Source organism: Parasteatoda tepidariorum, chromosome 7, assembly GCF_982258835.1.
Source record: "Parasteatoda tepidariorum strain Cologne lab strain chromosome 7, Ptep-v5.0, whole genome shotgun sequence".
Taxonomy (NCBI): Eukaryota; Metazoa; Arthropoda; class Arachnida; order Araneae; family Theridiidae; genus Parasteatoda; species Parasteatoda tepidariorum.
The window spans coordinates 84366373-84386775 of NC_141761.1; the positions used below are offsets into that span (position 1 = coordinate 84366373).

The 20403-nt window shown below is 30.3% G+C and overlaps 1 protein-coding gene across 2 annotated transcripts; it reads right to left on the reverse strand.

Annotated features, from left to right (window-relative positions):
- Positions 1 to 399: 399 nt before the first annotated feature.
- Positions 400 to 18704, reverse strand: LOC107441700 (beta-1,4-mannosylglycolipid beta-1,3-N-acetylglucosaminyltransferase brn). 2 transcript variants are annotated; one of them, XM_016055054.4, is made up of 4 exons: positions 18599 to 18704; positions 9625 to 9852; positions 2107 to 2401; positions 400 to 1149 (listed from the first exon to the last, which is right to left on the reverse strand). In XM_016055054.4, exons 2-4 carry the CDS (start codon positions 9829 to 9831, stop codon positions 716 to 718), a joined length of 936 nt encoding a protein of 311 aa, XP_015910540.2. In that variant the 5' UTR covers positions 9832 to 9852; positions 18599 to 18704; the 3' UTR covers positions 400 to 715. The 2 variants fall into 2 exon arrangements, with proteins under 2 accessions (XP_015910540.2, XP_015910541.2); XM_016055055.5 differs by lacking the exon at positions 18599 to 18704 and adding an exon at positions 14138 to 14919.
- Positions 18705 to 20403: the final 1699 nt, after the last annotated feature.

Genomic DNA, 20403 nt, shown 5'->3' on the forward strand with positions numbered 1-20403 from the left:
ATAAAATTCAGGAAATTGAAGGGAAAAAATGACATTAGGTTAACCCACTGATGGTTTAGCAAATGGGTAAAATTAGGAGTATATTTTTCCTCGAGACACTATTTCCCTATCTAATAACATGGAAAAACTGATTTTGGTATTTGCAGAAGACTGCAGTTTAAAATACTTTTTATGCGCAGAACAGTCAGTTAATCCTCTATTGTCCAAGTACAAATTACGGTTAAATCCCCCAATTTGATAGGGTATCAAGTTCCCTGACTATACCCATTTTTGTTGAAAAATTACCAGAGGGAAGAGATCGAATTATATTTCATAAACCCATTATTCGAATCAGAGAAAACTACTGTTCAAAGAAGTAAAAAGACAACTGTTCAAGGAAATAATGCAGCACACTTATAAATAATTGCTTAAAATTGAAACAAGTTTGTTTTAATAAAAAAAATCTTTACACTTTCTTTACAATATTTTTTAAATCAAACTTCCAATTAATAATTTAAACTAAAACAATTTTTAATAAAATTTGAAGAAAATATTTCTTAAGAATTACCATACCATTTTAAATCTCGTATTCGACATGTCATAATCTTTATACAACTTTCTGCAACATTGCAGTTTTGGATTACGAAATGTTCATAATATTGTTCATCCATTACAAAAACACCAGGACCTAAAATAAGGCACAGGTTTTAAAAGAATAAAATTTGAAAATACGTCATCATAATCCATCAAACGATAGATTTTCTTTTCTTTTCCATGACAAAAAATTCCAGAAGTGTTCCACTCTTTCATCAGCCTCTGGGCCAAGATGTGCGAAAATAGTCTGACCACTAGCTATGCCCTCTTCACTTACAGATTCGAAAGCGTATCTTGTTCCAATTTGTACGTGTTCTACGCCGACTTTTTCAGCAAGGACTCCTGTTATGTACACATCTTCGAAAGGTATCAGGTTGTCGCGGGAGTGATGCTTCAGAAGGCCCCTAAGAACTCTTTGATTTAGAACATAGGCCGATCCTGAACAATACTTGGGATAGAAATCATGAGGATATCGTTCTCTTGAAACTGACCACTTGGAATGGTTGTTTCTCATTACAGGCATCCCTTCCCATACCAGACACCAAATTTTCATATCGTAAGCTTCAGCTTCCAAACCTATATGGATATGCAATTTTAGAGAAAATGGTTAATTACACTCAAACCAAATTAATTACTTTAAAATTAAACCCTCCCATTGACTGGTTTATTACATCCCAATTTGTATTCAAACGTGGTAAATTTAAAAGAATATATAATTTTAACAACAATAGTAAATAATTCGTTCGTAATTTAATAGTTAATAACACTCCAAGTGATATTTATTACACTCAAATCGAATTGATCACGTGTTATTGAATACAGGCATGTAAGTGGGAGAAGAACTAAAAAGCCTGGAAATATCTATCAACTTAAATTATAAGAAAAAAGTTTTATGAGCAAAAAGATGCATTTAAATTATTTACATAAAGTGTTTTTTACAACATTGACAGTCTAACAAACTGTAAAGATTTATGTATAAATCATTAAAAAATATAAAATAACAATAAAGTTAAACAACATACAGAAACATAAAGAAAAAAAGATAGACTTTTGGCATTTTCTTTTAAAGTTGAAAATGTCGCTAAAAGTCTTGCCTGTAACCTACAACTCTATTCTCTCTATATATGATTAAACTCAAATTCGGAGTCAAACCTAAACATTTGCTTTAGATATACTTACTGGAGTATAGGTAATTTATTTACGTCATACAATACCTGCGCAATGAGCTATTGGCAACGGTCTTGGAAACATCCCTAAGTAAGATCCCAAAGACATGCTATCAGAATTTTGATCCTCTGCAGAAGGGATGGCTCTCTGCTTCGTTCTTCCTCCCCAAAAAAGGGAAGAGTAAAATATTTCTTTTTTAATGTGTATCAAATTAAAACATTTTTGTCCAACGTGACATATTGCTAATTTAAAAACTCAAGTGGCAGCTAACATAAGGTGTCCACTAAGTATGAATATCACTACACCCCTTTTAATAATGATATTTTCCTCATTATAACAATAGGAAAAAGTCAGGCGTTCACTTACTTTTAAGAAGATCTTTCAAAGCGTAAGTATTTACAAATACATCGTCATCCACCTTTACAATGAAGAAGGGAGGTATGTCACAGGCGTCTTTCACTTTTTCAAGGAGACTTAGAACTTTCAAAGGTAGAGTCCGGTATTCCTCTGTCACCAAAGAGTGGAAGATGTCACCAAATGTCTCTGCTTCCCAGTCCACGGGTCTTTGCAAAATTTCATCAGAAGCTTCCCCGATGCCAAAAGCGACAGCAATATCTAATTTTCTTGTGACCGCTATATGACCCCATGTTTCCCGTATAGCCTGCAAAATATGAATAATATTTTTTTTCTTTTTTGGTTTAAAATTGAACAATTCGCCCCTCGAATTTTTCGCCTTCTGACATGTAACAAGTTAGTTTGCAGCACTGCAGCAAGCTATAAAATTTTGCATATAAGTATGGCTAAAGAAGATGAATAAAGCACTTAAGAAGTAATGAATAAAATGCGTAAAAAGTATAAATAAAGTACACAAAAGGATATGGAAGGCTTTTACCTAATTTCCGATACCCGTATTGGCATTGGCCATACGGCATTCCTGTAGCAAACAGTATTATCACCCGGAAAAATTGTTTCACCCTGTTTACATGGACTGAAAAAAGACGTCAGGAAGCAGTCTTCTGACGTCATAAGCCTGTAATATGGCCAATCAAATTTACACCATTCCTGATGTTAAGTACCTTGCCACCATTAGTGAAAAATAACCACATAGCGCAAAGAGCCAAACATCACGCTCCTGAATTATAGCCTGACTCGAAGTTGTCTTCGCCTAGAAACGTTTGCCTGAAAGCTAATTCGAAGAATCAGAGGTGAAACGTCACGTGCCTGATGTCAAACCTAGTGTAAATAGGGTGTGAGATTAGTGCAGTTCTGATAGTGATTAGTGCATTCTGATAGTGATCGCCGTTCATGATGGTGCTATGACACAATAGGCACATTACGTCCGATTTCAAACCAGATTGGTGGAGACGCACCATCAGGTAGTCGTGGCCGGTTAGGCGGATACGAGCGATTGCTTCATTTGCGCTCTAAATACTGAGGAATACTGTACCTGGAGGCGAGATCATTTAAGGTTATTGCCAGTGAAATTATTGATGGCTGCAGTGATATTGCTAATGGGTACCGTCAGCCGGAAATCTGGCTGTACGGACTTGGCACTATCATTATCATACAATAAAAACTGTGTTGTAATACGTATCCGAATTTGGTGCAGAGAAACTCTAAATATTGTGTGTTATATCAAGTTAATACCCAATCGAAAGTTCATACAAACATTCAATGGTGTAGTTAAATCTTAACTTCAATAAATAAGAAAGCTTACACAAAACTCAGATGCTTTTACTCCATTCAATATTAATTTGAAGGGCACTAATCTAGATACATATAACTGATATAATTTGCAAGATCAGTGCCCTTCAAAACTGAAGATGCCCTTGTTTGTGAAAAAGCGCCATGTTCTTTTATTTTTGGGAGATCTCTAATATTATATAGATGCATATTAAATTACTGATTCTTTATTTTATATTGTATCGTAAAAATATCTGTACAGACCTTATGCGTATATCTTACTATAATTATAAATTTTAGTGTTACTTAATTACAAATAGGGTGGCGGCAACTTTACACAACGCAGCTTAAAAGAAAATCCTTGGTTCTTGGTATACTGAAACACATAGATCCAAAAGTTATGTATAGCGTTTCATTGCACTATTTTGAAGTAAAGTAGTAATTGCCATCATGTTACTCAGTAATGATAAAATGAGATAATAAAATGTTACTCAGTGCAGGGGCTCCCGCATGGCTAGTAGCCTATTCTAAGTGTTAATTCCAGTCACCAGTTAGCAATTCTGCCAGCTATGTGCGGATGTAGAGATGTTACTCGTTATTGAGAGTAACATATATAAGACAACGAACCAAAGTTTTTAGTATTATTGAGAGCATTATCGTCAACAATGGCAGTGGACTGCAAATATATCTTGAAGAACAGACAATAAGTAGATAGTCATTTAACTGCACAATTTTTTTGGGAACCTGTAACTAACTGGTATTTTGGACAAACTTCAGCCATGACAAACTCTAGAATGGAATCAATCACTGGTGAAATATATAATTTTTACTATTTATAATATTTTTCCATCGAAGCAATCTTTTTTCACCTATTGAACTGACATGTTCTCTTCGTTATTTGTAGTATATTGTAGATTGGCTAACTTATTGAGTCGAATAAATATGCCGTCGTTATTTTCATAAACTTTGCAAAGAAATAAAAAGCTTAGACAAAAAGAACGTTGGTAGTACATTCTGAGTAAAGAAAGTAAATCTGACATAAAATGACTAGAATATAAACTATAAGTTTTAATCCGTTACAAAAAGGAAATACAAAAATTCCGTTATATACTACAAAATTATAAACATTTCATTTTTTACAAATATATTTGTCATAACAGTTAGATAAATTATTCTATGAAAAACAAAAACAATCATGCTACAACAGTGAAACAAGTCGGAAATATATAGATATAATAGGTATTTTAAGAAATAAGGTCCAAAAAGTTATCTCATCACCGAATTCTTTTTAACCAGTTTACTTTGTTCCTTTAATTATAAACAAATGATTTATTAACAGCAATTTGTGTCCAAGAGGGTAAAATTTTGCAATCGACATTTTGATAATTTTCTATCTAGCAAGAGCACACAACTCTTCACAATGCAAGTTCCGATCCCTTCTTCACCTATATGAGCAAAATTTATTAAGGAATTCGTTGTTATTCTGAGCATTTGCCGACTATCTTGAGCTCTAAAAACTTCCCAGAAGCTCCGTGTCAGATGACAATGCTAGAAGTAATAGTTTTTTCTTTTTGAATTTATTACCATATTATCACTACTGATGGTAATTTTGTCCTTAGAAAGAGATGCACCTCTTACGTTTTTTGTTTCAGGATATGAAACTATTTTTGCCTATTTTAATGTACTAGAAAACAGTAGTTTTTAAAATTTATTATTCAACCTTCTACAAACAATGCTGGTTTTATAATACCTATTATTAGGGTTCACGCTAATATGGCGACTATCGCAAATGTTCTACAAATTTCGCTGAAATCATACGCATAAGCGACAAATTTGTCACCTTGAAAAATGTCTGGAATTATCAAAATACTAACGGGGAAAAAAATTTCCCATCGAATTCCGTACATCTTAAAAAAACTTAGTTGTACTAATTTTATTGTTCTACGCAATGGTACGGAATTCAAATGCGTGGTATTCAAATGGCATACCTGAAAGTGTCCGGGACAAAGAGTTTAAACATAAATGTTGAAATTTCAAATTTACAAACTGTGCTGTGCTTTGCATTCATGTATTGAAAGTATAATTGTTCATCAACAAAACAATGCTTTTTGCTCCGTTAGAGTTGACTATATTTGTTGTTGTTGCTTATCCTCTTCTGGGCTGACGAAGTCAGACCAGATCTATGAACCCGATCTATGACTTTATTTAAAATTATATAATTAATTATTAATATATTTTGTTGACTCTCAATTTCTCTATTTTCCTCAGCATTTTAATTTTTCTCTTGAATTTATTTACTAATATTATTTTATATTTTTTTCACTTAAATTTAGTAAATACTAATCTGCAATTATTTTAAGGCAGTGAACTTAATTAGTTGAAGGGAAATAGAAATAACGATAATTTTTGATGAGTACAATTAAGGGGATATAATTATCGACCATGGCAACCTTCATCTACCAAAATGTACCTCAAGATGCAATCAATGTCTTTTATACTAGTGAATTGGTATTAAATATTTGTGGTGGTAGTTAAGCCACACAATAATATGAATTGTGTAATTGTAATGTTCGATTTTTTTTTCCTTTCGAATTTATCTACCACATTAAGTTTTTGGACCACTTTATGAATACCTAGGTGATGCTATTGGACCACTATATTTTCATTGCTGGCGTGAACCCTCTCCATTATGAAATATTTCAAACTAATATTTATCTCTCTACAGTGTTCTGTGAGCTTCGAAGTTGCCTAATTAGTTTTGGATTAACAGTATGGATGTTTAACCGAGTGAAGCTAAGCACAGGTGGCGCAACGGGAACGGGTTAAAATTCGCTATAAGACCTTTCGGGTCACTACTTACGATTGATTTTTACGCCAAAACTTGAAAAAGAGCGCCATCAAATATTATTATACTTGTAGTGTTTACAATAGAACGCGTTTTTTTAATTTTAAATGTCAACGAAACAAACAACATAAGAATTTGGAAGATTCCGCAAGCATGCTATGCCCTGCAAGATGCAACCCAAAAAATAATTAGCGGTGATATTTTACACAAATAAGCTAAATGTAGGATAAAACTGAAAACATGGTAAACCTTACACTTTATTTATGTTGTGATATTGAATTTTCTGAAATTTATTTTAGACTCACAATCCGTCAGAATTCATGAATTACAAAGAACTCTTATGAATGGTAAAATTACGCTCAAATTTAAACATTAATGAAACTTCTTAGAACATTAAGCCTGTTCACACATCCCCACGTAAGCATAACATAAGCGGAGGGATACACCGAAAGTTTTCTAAATTTCTTTCGGTTTTAAGAAGTATCTCAAAAGTTTTTAGATACCTTAGGGGCGTGAAACAGGAATTTAATATAGCAGACAAACTTGCTATTGTAAAATGGTAATATGGAATTCTTGAGTCAAATACTATAGGACACATTTGTTGGAGAAATTTTTAAATGTAAATAAAGGAGTTGAAGAACAGATAGGGCGAAAGATAAATTCAGGGTAACAGCAGGATTTGATCCATGCCACAGAGCGTTTGGAAGAATGGTGGCCACATAAGCATAAAGACATCTCGCTGGTTCAATATGCAATCTGCCACGCTTGAAAACTAGTATTGTATTGTATTTTTAGTTAAGAAAAGAATTTACCGGTTCAGGCACTATCATTTGACAGAAAGAAAAATTCCATGGCATTATCCATAGTCATTATATTACCATAGCCATGAAATGAGGCTATTTGCTTAACCAATACTGGAAACCAACCCATCACCATCCAATAATTGATATCATGGACTTGAGTTGCTTCTGTTTTACATAAAAGAACTTGTCAACATATGAATTAGTGCTTGAAATTTAACCCAGTAATGATTACATTTAAATGAAAAGTAGAATTAAATCGTAAGTAATAATCTTTTTGATCTAAAGTTTTCTCTTAAATATAGAAATTATCTCATATCTTTACAAGTTTTTTTATTTTCATTTTCAAAGAACAGCTCGTAACTTTTTAAAAACATACGATGTAATTAAGAATTCACTTGCACATGATGTAATTTAAAATTCTGTCGTTACACATAGATACATAGGCAAGCGTGAATAGCACATTAAACATACAATAAATATATATTAGGCAAATTTCGATAATGTAACACTAACACATGCTGTTATCTATCAAATCAAGAATGTAAAGTCAAATAAGATTCATCAAGCACAGTACATGCAATTTTAAACACAAATTAATAAAGCAATATAAAAACATTAAAATAACGAAATAAATATTCACAGAAAGATATTTCAAACAATACATTATTCAAGAAGCAAACAATGATTAAATTAATAATGACATTCAAAGGATATGTTATATTTTCTGTTTTTCCCGGTTTCCAAAGAATTTTTAAAAGAATTAAATATAATAATACAGTCAAATTAGGGTTTGAAGTACACATTCAAAATAAAAGGCTGAAACCTAATTGAATTTGTTTAAGGGGGTCGGAGGTGGCCTCAGATATCGGAGGGATATTTAGATAAATGAGGTTATTCTTTTCGATGATTTTATTTTTGAATGCTGAATCAAAGGTACATTAACTCGTAGTTAATGTACAATATTTTACTTATACACATTAGAAACTCTGAGATAGCTATCAAATCGGTCAAGGCTATGTACCTCAACCATATATAGAACTATACTTTTTATTTTATTTTATAACCGTCGTTGAACAACAGACCCAATTTCCGGTTTACGACTACTAACGTTCAACTCCGTAGCCTCCTTGTAATTTTTTAACCATACCAGAAGACAAGGAAACTTCTGAATCAGTACCACCAGAGGTCGAGTCTGAAAGTCCTCCATGTTCCCATAACAAATCATAGAACTACACTTATTATAAATAGAAAAGGCATCTTAAGGTAAAGCGATTTTCCCACTCTCAACACTTTCCTCCTCTCCGTTATAGTTTTGGCAAATTGCTCTTTCTCCCTACCGCAGAACGCTTAAGTAAGAAGCTGGAATATGGTGATGTGGGGGGAAAACACGAGTTACCGAAACCAGGGTAACGGAGAACTCTGGGGCCCGTATTCTATTTATAAAGAGCGATTCTTAACTTTGAACTATCGATTTTTTCGACTTTTATTAGCATTATTAATTACAGTTAAAAATAAGTTAGAGCTGAAATTCAAATCTTTTGATTCTCCTAGTTTGAATAAGTGTGAGTCATTTTCGAAGGACAAAACGATTAGTTTAAAATCCGTATTCGCAGAAAATAGAATATTCTGAAGGAGGAAAAAAAAAACTAAAATCAGAACTAAAACTTAAACCAGGGTAAAATGTTTTTCGTCAAGAATAATAAAACAAATACGGTAGGTAGGTACTTTATTTACGTTGCACTAGAGCTGCGAAATAGGCTATTGTCGACGGGTGTGGGAAACATCCCTAAAGATGATCCAAAAACGTGCCATCACAATTTTGATGCTCTACAAACGGGATCTCATTCTTGAGCCCACTTTCTGAATTTAGACTTAGATCTGAAGAGGAAGGAAATTTTCTCTTTATCCCTGTATCCATGGTACTACTCAGCTACCGACCACTGGCGATTCGATCCTGTGGGTCTTAGCGGAATCGAGGATCAAATCTTGGTTCCAACAAACTGTAGTCCTATGTTGTAATCACTGGGCTATCACTGCCCTAATGAAGAAATACGAACTCTGAATTTGACTGCATCATATGGACGATAAAAAACGAGGAAACAAGTAAAAATTTGAGGAATGATAACTAGGGAAACCTAGAGGTGATATATAAGTTCAATATGCAGTACATAGTCACTGGGTTAAGTCATCACCTCCTGCATCAGAAAGCCTTCACACTGGATTTTATAAGTAGTCTGAGCAGTTTATTTAAAAAAACGAACCAGTTGTGCGCATGAACCCAAATTCTATTTTAAAAGTACTTGAGAGAAATTTATCATATATATTTGAGAACTGAATCTGTAGAGGTTGACAAGTAAATAAGACAAACCAATCATATCCACAAATTAAGCAAATTTCTAGGCATATATTTGATACCAGTTTCTAATTTTTAATAGATTTTGTATTAAATGGCTCTTTCGTTAACTGTGGTTAACTTCATAGTGGTCTGATCGGACTACCTATAAAAAACCGTGTGAAGGCTTTCAGTTATAGGAGGCGTTGGTTAAGTACTACCTGCCGACGATGAGCGTTGGCAGGAGCAGAATTCACCAAAATTGTTGCCAACGTGGCGCACACTCTGGAGGAGCGAAATCTTTGGGCCCCTTTTATGAATTGTGGTACTGGAGAATGTCGCTTGAGTCTGAGGAGGAGGACGAACACTGATCCCACGAGAAAGACACAGATGATGAGAGATGTGAAGGTCCTGCGGATGGGCCACATGCCCCATCGGATTTGAACTTGCTGAAAAAAAAACATACAAATAACTTCGATGGCTAAGTTTGAAAGTGTTTTGTGTTCAAATTTAGAGAAAATGTATTTAGGTAGCTTACATAAAATTTTTTTTTAAATAAATAAAAATAAAATAAAAGGGAATTTATGAATAGTTTCTAAAGAAAAACATTTATATATATATATTTCTCTTACACGGTGACAAAAAAAGCCTCATTTCAACTTCCCGAGTGGCAACGCTGGAAAATCGACCAATGATTGCCGCTAAAAATGTCACATGCCAAATCTAGCTGAGGTGGCTCAATATATAGCGCTTTTAAAAATGGGAATTGAAATAACCAGAGAGAGCATCAGCTGCGGCAATCTCATACTATTAAGCTGGGCAAAAGTGAGTAGTCTTTGTCGATAGATCTCTATTTTAGTATTTTGACAAAAGCACTTTTTTCACGAATTTATATATTACGAATTTATTTATCGATTTTTGATTTATAGCACGAATTATACCATAGCACATTTCTAATAGGTTTAACGAATTACTTGTCATTTATTTGAATTCAAATTTATTTTAATGACTTAGTATTTACTAAAAAGATGTAATTTTCTTTTTAAAAAAAAGTTGTTATATGGATTTGAATGATTGTTTTGAATTCTTAGAATTTTGTGCATTTGCAATGCACCTAAGTTAGTATTGAGCGAAGCGAGCTTGGTTTGCGAAGCAAACTATATAAGATTGCGTAGCAATTTTCGGAGGTTGGCGAGCGTTTGCGAGCAGGGGGCACAGCCCAGAAGTACATATTTATTTTTCTTGTATTAAATATGTTATAGACATAAACTTAAAATTGAGATAAAGAAAAATATTATCCAAATTTATCGAAGAGAAAATGGCTTCTTAATCATTCTTAGCTCTGCATTCTTTAATACACTATTGTTTTTATACTTATTATAACTAATTTTTTAATTTGCAAACCATACACAACTAGATCCAATTCATGTGGAAAATTTGGTCTAGAAATAAAGTTGAAATACGACTGATTTCTTGAATTTGATGAACGTGTACAAGTGAGTCAGCAGCGCAATGAAAACAATCCCTAGGTTGAGCGTTTAGAATGAGTCATTGAGTCTGTTCTGTGAGACGCTACTTTTGAGAAGCTTATCGTTTATACAGTTAACAGTAGTTAATCGCTTAACGGTTTAATAATTATTATTTTTAGCATAAATATTTCTATTAGAAAATTAACACTACTTCTACAGCAACTTTTTTACTACAGTAAAAAAGTTAATATCGATTCTTTCTATTTTTACTTTCTTTTCTATTTTATACTTAGAATCACAGAAATACAATTCAAAAATGAGACATTTCAAGAACATCTCGAATTTCATGCAAAATCACCAAATTGGAAGCAAACAGAATTTCGAAAAGAAAATTTTTAAAAAAAGGGGGGGTTTAGAAAAAGTCAACATACTCTTGCCCTTTTCTGTTAAACAGAGATTTTACTTTCGATTTTATACCTTATTAAAATTACGCTCATGTGGTACGGATTTACTCAAATTATGCTAGCAAAAGAGAATGATTAAAAAAAAAAAACATTTTTTTTTGTGATTAAAGTCTTGAGAAATTGTGTGATCAAGTTAATGGCTTTTCTTAGAAAAAGCAGTTTTGTGATTTAACTTATGATTTTCAATCAGCAAAACAATTTTGTGATTAAATGCTTTTTTTATAAAAATCTACAAGTGTTTTACTTGTGTTGGTAGCTACATAATTTAGGTATGCATGTGCTTATAAAATAAATAAGTTACATAATTTCATAATTAATCTGTTCATAAAATTGCAATTAACATTCGTAAAAAGCATTATAAAAATACTTCTCAGCTTTTTATTCAACTCCTGGAATAGATATTTTTTTATCTAAGTATATTTAATTTCAACATACAACGATTTTGGCCAATTCAAAAGAAGCGCAACGTGATGATGATCCCCCCCCCCTCGCAAGCAAATGTGTGGGACATCTGCTTGTTGTCAGAAATCGCAGCTGGACTCAAAATTTAAATAAAAGAATATATTAAAAAAACTCGGCTTAATAGCGCAGATTGTTAGAACACAAAAACTTCTTTTTTGGGTGAACAACTTATTATTTTTTTAAAATTTTGCTTCCGAAGGTGTATTGGCAAACGATGTCTGAACTGTAAATAAGGCTAATCATACTTCTAAAAAGCAAAAACAAGAAAAAAAAGGTTTAGAATAATAAATCAGCGAAAAAAATTAATAGATATTTCTCAATAATTTTCCTCGATAAATAAGCAATTATTAAAAAAATCTTTAGGAATTTTTTTCATTATATAACTTATTAAAATTTTCTACGTGTAGCTTTAGAATTATAAACCGGCTAATAAACATAAATAGACATTTCTCAATAATTTTCCACGTTTAAATAAGCGATTTCATCATCGTAAGAATATTTTTATGAATTTCATTCAATATTTAACTTTTTGAAACTTTCAACTTTCAGATTTAGAATAATAAATCGGCTTATGAACGTGAAGAGATATTTCTCAATTTTCCACGTTTATAGCAGCAAATTAATTATTGTTAAAAAAATGAATTTCTTTCAATATATAACATTTTGAAATTTTCAACATGTAACTTTAAAATAAAAAAATCAGCTTATAAACATGAATAGATATTTATCAATAATTTGCCACGTCTAAATAAGCAAATTCATTATTGTTAAAATATTTTTATGAATTTCTTCCAATATATAACTTTTTTGAAATTTTCAACATGTATGCAAATGCTCCATAGAAATTTGTCTTTGAAAAGTAGTTATAGTGACATTTTCATAGTAGTTTGTAATTGCTACATTAAAAAAAATAGTTGTATTAGCTACGAAAAATGTAATTTTTTCGACCACTGGTAAATATTACAGTTTTTCAATTATGTTTTACATGTATTTTTAAACATGCACTTGTTTTTCAGTCCATGTTTAAATTTTTTTTAAAATTTAGTTAAAAAATTTTTGGCACCTTGGCGAATGTAGTTGGCGAGACGATTCATGATGTGGAAATATCCCCAACAATACAAATTAACTATTTCAAATATTTATACAATATTAAGAATGACTTTCTTTATAACCATGACTCAAAAGCCTGGTTGGTAGGGCACTGGACTCATGTCCAAGAATTCCCGGGTTCGATCCCCGCCAGCCGAATGAAAAATGGTGACTGATGCACGTTAAATCTGTTGAGTAGCAAAGTCCTCCATGTTCCCACAGCAAATCAATAGCTTTCGGGGTACTGATCCAGGAGTTACCTTGTCGTTTCGTTTGGGTTAAAAATTATAAGGCTACGGAGTTGAGCATCATTAATCGTAAACCCGAAAATTGGATCGGGTGTTCAACGACGGTTATAAAATAAAATATTACCAAAAAACTTGTAGATGAATTTACATTGGTAAACGAGCAAAATTTGTTAGGTTTAAATCATATCAACAAAATCGAAAACTAAATTTCCGGAACCTGCCTTAATATAGTTGAAAAAAATTACGGAATTTATGATGGAATATTTTTTTATTTAGATATAACAATCAATTAATCAAAATTGCTTGGTGCACCATGGGTGTTTCGGGTTCGGTGTGCGAAGCGAGCAGCGGTGTAGTGGTGCCGGAACGGGCCGGTACGACGCTCCGAAACTTAGAATCGAGAATACAAGTTTTTTAGAATATATGTTGAAAATGAAGTAAAAACAGTATGCTCCTTATTGATCGTAAAAAATTGTAATTTTAATAATAATTTATAATAAATGTTTAACTATAAATAATTTCAATAATAAATTGTAATAATAAATATTTAAGCAAAGAAAAATAAACTTATTACAATCTAAAGAATCATTACTCTGGATAACTTGCACTGAAAACAATAACAGTTCTATTTCATTATGAATCTTGAATTTAATATATATATGTATACATATTTGAGATCCTAAATGTGTAGATTTTTTTACTAAATTGTTAACAGGAATTCTAAACGTACGTATTAAGGGGGGGGGGGGTCATTTCCAAACATCGCGAGTTTCCAGTTACAGGAAAATTTTCGAATTATAGAATTTAGTCGTTTTTTCGAATTATCCTTCATACTTGAGAGAAAACAAAACTTGCTTTCAAGGTTTAAATTTGACTTTTCTCACTTCTATTCCCGGTGAGCTACGTTCGGGTGAAAATTTCGAACACTGGACTCGAGCACACGATTACCTATTATTATTTACCTAATATCTTATAAATAAATCGTGAAATAAATGTACTTACTCAAGATTATTAATGACCCAATCTCTATAAGCAATTACTTCAGCTTGAGCACAATGCACCAACATCTTATTCTGTTTTGCTAATGTGTGATATCCACATTGAGTAGGTTTAAGTTCAGTTTCATAAGTTTTAATTAAATTCTCAAACTTAGGACATCCAAAATTCTCTAAATTGACGTGTGGTATTTCTAATTTAGATAAATATTCCTTTTCTCTGTGGCCGCCTTTGTAAGCGACCACTGTTGCCTTTTCATCACTGTAAGCTTTGTAAATATCCTTTAAAAGATCAAATCTTGAATTATAATCCATAGTACGTTCTTGTCGAGCAGGGTAAACTGGGAGTCCAAGAATTTTCGTTGACTGATGTCTTACGGTTTGAATATCATTCGGCGAGCAATTTTCCAGATTTAATTCACCACGAAGATCAAAGCGGTAAGAGCATGGCAGGAATTTCTTCTTACCTTTTACTTTGATAAAACCAAGTTCTCGGAGAAAAAATTTCGACTTATAAGTTACGCCGTGATTGTCAAAAACATTAACACAAAATCCGTCCATATCAATAATGCAACAAATATTTTCCATAATTCGAAGAATTCACAAGGTTATTTAATGCAATTTTTTTTTTTACCACTTACTCAGTAAATTAACGGTATAAAATCAAACGCTGGAGATCAAAAGAATGTTCAAAGAAATAGATTATGAACTCTTTTTATCACCTCTCTTACCGCGCTTTGATATTTTACATAAACAAATTTAAACTCTGTTTCAACAAGATAGTTCTTGTTTACAGATATCAGATAAAATCAAAAACGAAACTAAAAATCGTTTCGTTTAATAACGCCCTCTATTGTTTTTAATTGAAACTAATTTAACTTTTTCGTTCAGGTGAAGTATTTTGTATCATAGTACTATAGACCAAAATGGTGAATTTTTTTTTATTTTGCAAGTAAAAAATAGATTTTTTACATAGTAAAAAATATATCTTTCTATTATTAGGATTGTACGAATACTATAATTGTAATTGTTTTGAGGAAAATATTTCTTTCTTTTGCTTTGTATGATTTCTGTCATTAAAAATTATAAATAATTTATGGATGCTGATTACTGCATGAATAATGAAATGATTACATTATATAAAATATTTCAGATAAGCAAATAGAATTTTCCTTGTTTTTGTTCTAGATTTGTGTCTCTGTTTTATTTTGTATGAACTAAAAGTCACAGAAGATACTAAAATTTTAAATTTATTACTATTAAGGAGATTAAAAATTTAAACGATTAATATTTTGCTAAGTAAAATATTTTACGAGGAATATAAACTAAACTATAAAATATAAACTTTCATCAAACGAAGTTTATTTTGATGTTACAAGTTATTAAAATTTAAATATTTTTTATGTCTACGAAATACTTAAAAATATTTTGTAGGAAATAATAATTTTTTATCTTAGCATTTATCTAATATTAAGTTTAAAATATGGATTCAGATTTTCATATATGCTGAAAAAAAAGAGGCTAAAAAATAAAAATAAGATAAAAGACTATTTTATTTATAATTTATTTAATTACTATAATTTTATGTAAGAACATTTTGTTAATGTAACAAAAAAAAAAATGAAAAATTACTTTATCGTAAAAAAATGAAAAATTACTTTTAAAAAAAAATAATGAACTGTACATGAAAAATGTACATGACACATATTTGAAATTAAAATTATGAAATGCGATTAACAATCACATTTCATAATTTTAATTTCAAATATGTGTCACATGTAAACAGATGTCACCTCATTTCAAATATTTGCGAAAATTTAATTTCATACGAATGTTTCTATTAATTTTATTGAGAGAAATATAAAATCAGGTTCACTATATGATTTTTTGCACGTTATTTTAAAACCATTTATGCTTAACGTACTTTTCAAAAAGACGGTCTCTTTCACATAAAAAGTGGTAACATAATTATTTCATTTTTTCAGATTTATTTTGCAGGAACTGTTCTGTCTATATATAGTTCTATTATATTACAATAATACAACTATTTAAATTTGGATCTGTAGTCAAAATTATTTTTAAAGCTAAAATAGTAGGTAACAGAAAGAAATCTCGAAATGGTATAAACAAATCTGTAAATAACATCTGTTGCTGTCACATGGGCCCCAGAAGGAAAAAGAACCAGAGGGAGGACAGAACCTACTTTGCAACTCATGATGTTTGTTGGAAATCTAAGGGATTTCTGGATGGGAATAGGCCAGGTATGTTGCTAAAAATAAATAATATATAGGCCGAGATATGCGAATGTGACAAAAAGCACTAAGAGTATAAGTTAGCATAAAGAAATCTATACAACCACTTTTCTAATAAAAGGTGGTTTACATGGACCACTTTTTGTAGCCTGGCATTGATGGAATAAATGTACCGAGAATTGGTTTTGAAATTTTACCTCACTCAAATTATGTTTACTCACTTATTTTTGACATTCACATTTTTCCTTTATTAAAAAAAAGGAAAAAATGCACATCGATATAAAATTTAATACAGAAGAAGGAAGCAGAAAACAATGAAGAACTTTTTTTGAATTTATGTTAATAAGATAAGAAGATAACTTCGGATAAGTCGATCATGATGAATCAATGTAAATTAGACTGTCTGAGATAATGTTATATCACCTGGATAAACATTATTGCACTTATTTGAGCAATTGATTTCAGATATTGCGGCAATCTACAGAGACACATTTATACTTGGATAATACTTTATGTAGTCCTGATTGAATAAATTTAACCTTTGTCGCAGAATTATTATTAAACATATTCTCATACTTTTTTTTATTATTTTGTATTATTTTATGTTCAAATTAGTGAAAAATTATATTTTAAGCACCTTAGTAATTTATGGTTATCATGAACCATCGGTGTCACTTTCTGAGTTTTATGTAAAATTTTCCAAACACGGCTCACTTCCAAACAAGTTTTTAAATCTGCACTTATTTGTAGTTATATCAGTTAAGAGAAACAGTTACTCATCTTTGAAATTTCTTCAATTTACAAAATCAATTATTCATTAATTTATGAAATGTGAAGAGAAAAAAATGTTTAACTGCTTTTTTGTACTTTATATTTTAGTACAAATATAAATCAGATAATGTAACACATTTTTTTAGTAATTATTTGACTGTTTTTATGATAGAAAAATACCAAAATATATTTTTGCTTGTAATTAGGGCGTCAGAAAAAATATATACATAAAAGGGATACCTAAGTCCTATCTGCGTCAAAGGGTTAAGCGCCATTAAAAAACGAAAACAATTAATACTAGAAAATTTTAAAACATTCAAGCAAAATAGAGTTGCATGTTATGTTAGTGATGTGAAAGGGCAATCTGGAAATAATGTTTCTTTAGATTTGTACAAGAAAATTCTTTCATTAGATCAGAAATAAATTATGATGCTTGTTTTCTTTCTTCTTTTTTTTGCGAATTATACAGTATTTCCTCAAGTGCATCGCGGGGAGCTGGTAGGACATCATGCACAAAATATACAGTGCCTATGAAAAGGCATCGACCAATTTGGTGGATATATGGGAAACTGGACAAACGTTTCAACTTTGAAAAGAGGCACATTTACAGAAAGTAAAAAATAAGTTTCTACTTTTGATCTTGAGTATGGGCTAAACCTTTGGACAATGAACGTACGTTCTTACTGCTTTCATATCGCAGTTTGATAAACGCAACTCCAAAGTTCTATAACTGTATTAAAATGTAATTCTTACACGATACGTAACTAAATCTTATTTAACCAATTCAAATCGATAAAAAAACTCAGCTATTCTAATTTTTTTTAAAATAACTGTGTATAATAACTTTTTTTTATAATAGCTGGGTTATAAATTTTTCAGATATTTGTGCTAATTTTGACATTAATTCATAAAAGCCTATCACGTTATTTACGCTCTTCTTTCAAGCACTTTGTTCTCGAACCTTAAATAATGAGACTTTTATTATTGTATTTAAAGTAATAGCAAAATCAGTGCTTTTTTTATTTAACTCAGATTTATAAATTTGATTGATAGTGATTTTGACTACTACAAATATTAAATAATTTTTTGACTACCACAAATATAGTATAACATATTTATAGTTGCATGATAATCGTACGATGTGTTGGGCTCTGCAAAATAAAATATCAATTATTTCTTTAAAATTATAAAAAAAGAATTCTGTATTCAGTTGTCATTTTACTACGACTTGGAAAACTTATCCTCCGAAACGATAAAAGTTGGCAGGCATGCAAAATTCTGCCATATTGTAACATTGAAAAACTTCAAATCTTTCTCCTATTTAGAATAGTAACAGAAAGTGATTTCTATAAAATGAAAAGCTTATTCCTTCGATTTTTCAAATTTTAACACGTAAGAAACTTAAGCCAAGTTTAAAATGAAAGAAGAAAAAAATTTCTATTTACCTTTCCAATGAAATGGAGAGAGCCGTCTGTGAAACTCTTCACACCGTCTTAGTCTAAAAATAAACTTTTCCTCCCTCTTAATTTATCTCCACACGAGGAAGAGCATTTTAATTTAATAAAGCATTGATAAACTATTATACAAAAAAGAATATAAAATCATTCTTCTTACACAGTTAAATTTTAAACTCTATAAATTGTTATAATCTTTATAAATTATTATAATCTTATAAATTATTTTTAGTCCAGCAAATAAATTCTTGAAACTTTTGAAAATCGAGCCTACAGTAGAGCTGGGTTCTGATTAGGTGATTCGAAACAAAAAAAATGATTCGAATCACTATCATATTTACTATCAATCCCATATAAGAGAAGATGGCTACTCTCAGATCTGGTACACCTCCAAACAACATCAGCTTAAACCAAGAACTGAATTGATTTGTAAATTATGTTTTCGCGAGCGTCCATATTTTAATCTTGAACAGCCTTTTCCACCGAAAAATTGAAGAAAAAACATGAGAGTCAATCTTCGACAGATCCTACGAATTTTATTTTACAAGTCATGTCATACATTATAATAATTTCATAAAAATAGTTTAATTTAACATATTAAATAATGCTTTCTGCCTAAATGAATACTTAGAGAAGAAATTGAATTTTTCAAGTTTAAAATTTCTCACAAAGAAATTTTCATGCTGCCTATTTCAATTTAAGACTTTTTCAGAGAATCCATGAAGTCTGACTCCACTTCTATCTTGCTTCCTATGTTAATCTATGGATTATTGTATGAATTCCATTCCTACTTATCAAATCACTAATTATTAATTTCAATTTTTTTTCTAAACATTTCATCCATTAAAATGTATTTAATGGATCTTAGTTACCACATTTAAGACTTTTTCGAAGCCTCTATGGCAGTGATTCTCAACCTTTTTTTTGCGGCGGCACACTTTTAATGATTTTGAAATTTGACGGCACACAAAGAAAAAAATTAGTTTTAAAGTTGTTTACCTACCTATAATACACTGTGTTGAATAGTTTGTGATAATAATTTTGAATGTGAAATAAAATAATGTGTACTACAGAAGCACATCGATTAAGAGATTAATTATTTCTTTCGGCGAATTTTTTATTAGTTAGTAACAGTTATTTATTTTTTTGCTAGTTATTAATTGTTAGCTTGTTTTCTATTATTATTAACTGTTAGTTTTTTACATTAATTATTATTTTTTTGTGATTTCTTGTTAATTAGTTTTATTGTTTATTATTAATTGTTAGCTTATTTTTTGTCATTCATCCTTTGTTAACTTGTTTTTAGAATTATAAATTACATAGCTTACTTTAATGATTAGCTTTTATTTCCGTTTGAAAGTTAATATTTAGCTTGCTTTCTTTTGTTAATTAGTAATTTTAATAGTCATAAAGTTTTCTACTTATTTCAACATTTTTTGTCAAAGACAATTTAAACTCTTCCTTCCTATTTTAAGATTGTCAGAGACAAGACAATCGCCGACAAAGATGTTCACGCGGTTAAAGCCTGGAAAAATTATAGAAAGTATATATATATATATAATATTATATGTATATAATATTATTTATTTATATATATATATATATATATATATAATATTATTTATATATATATATATACATATATATATATATATATATATATATATATATATATATATATATATATATATATATATATATATATATATATATAATATTATGTATACATAATATTATATATATATATATATATATATATATATATATATATATATATATATATATATATATATATA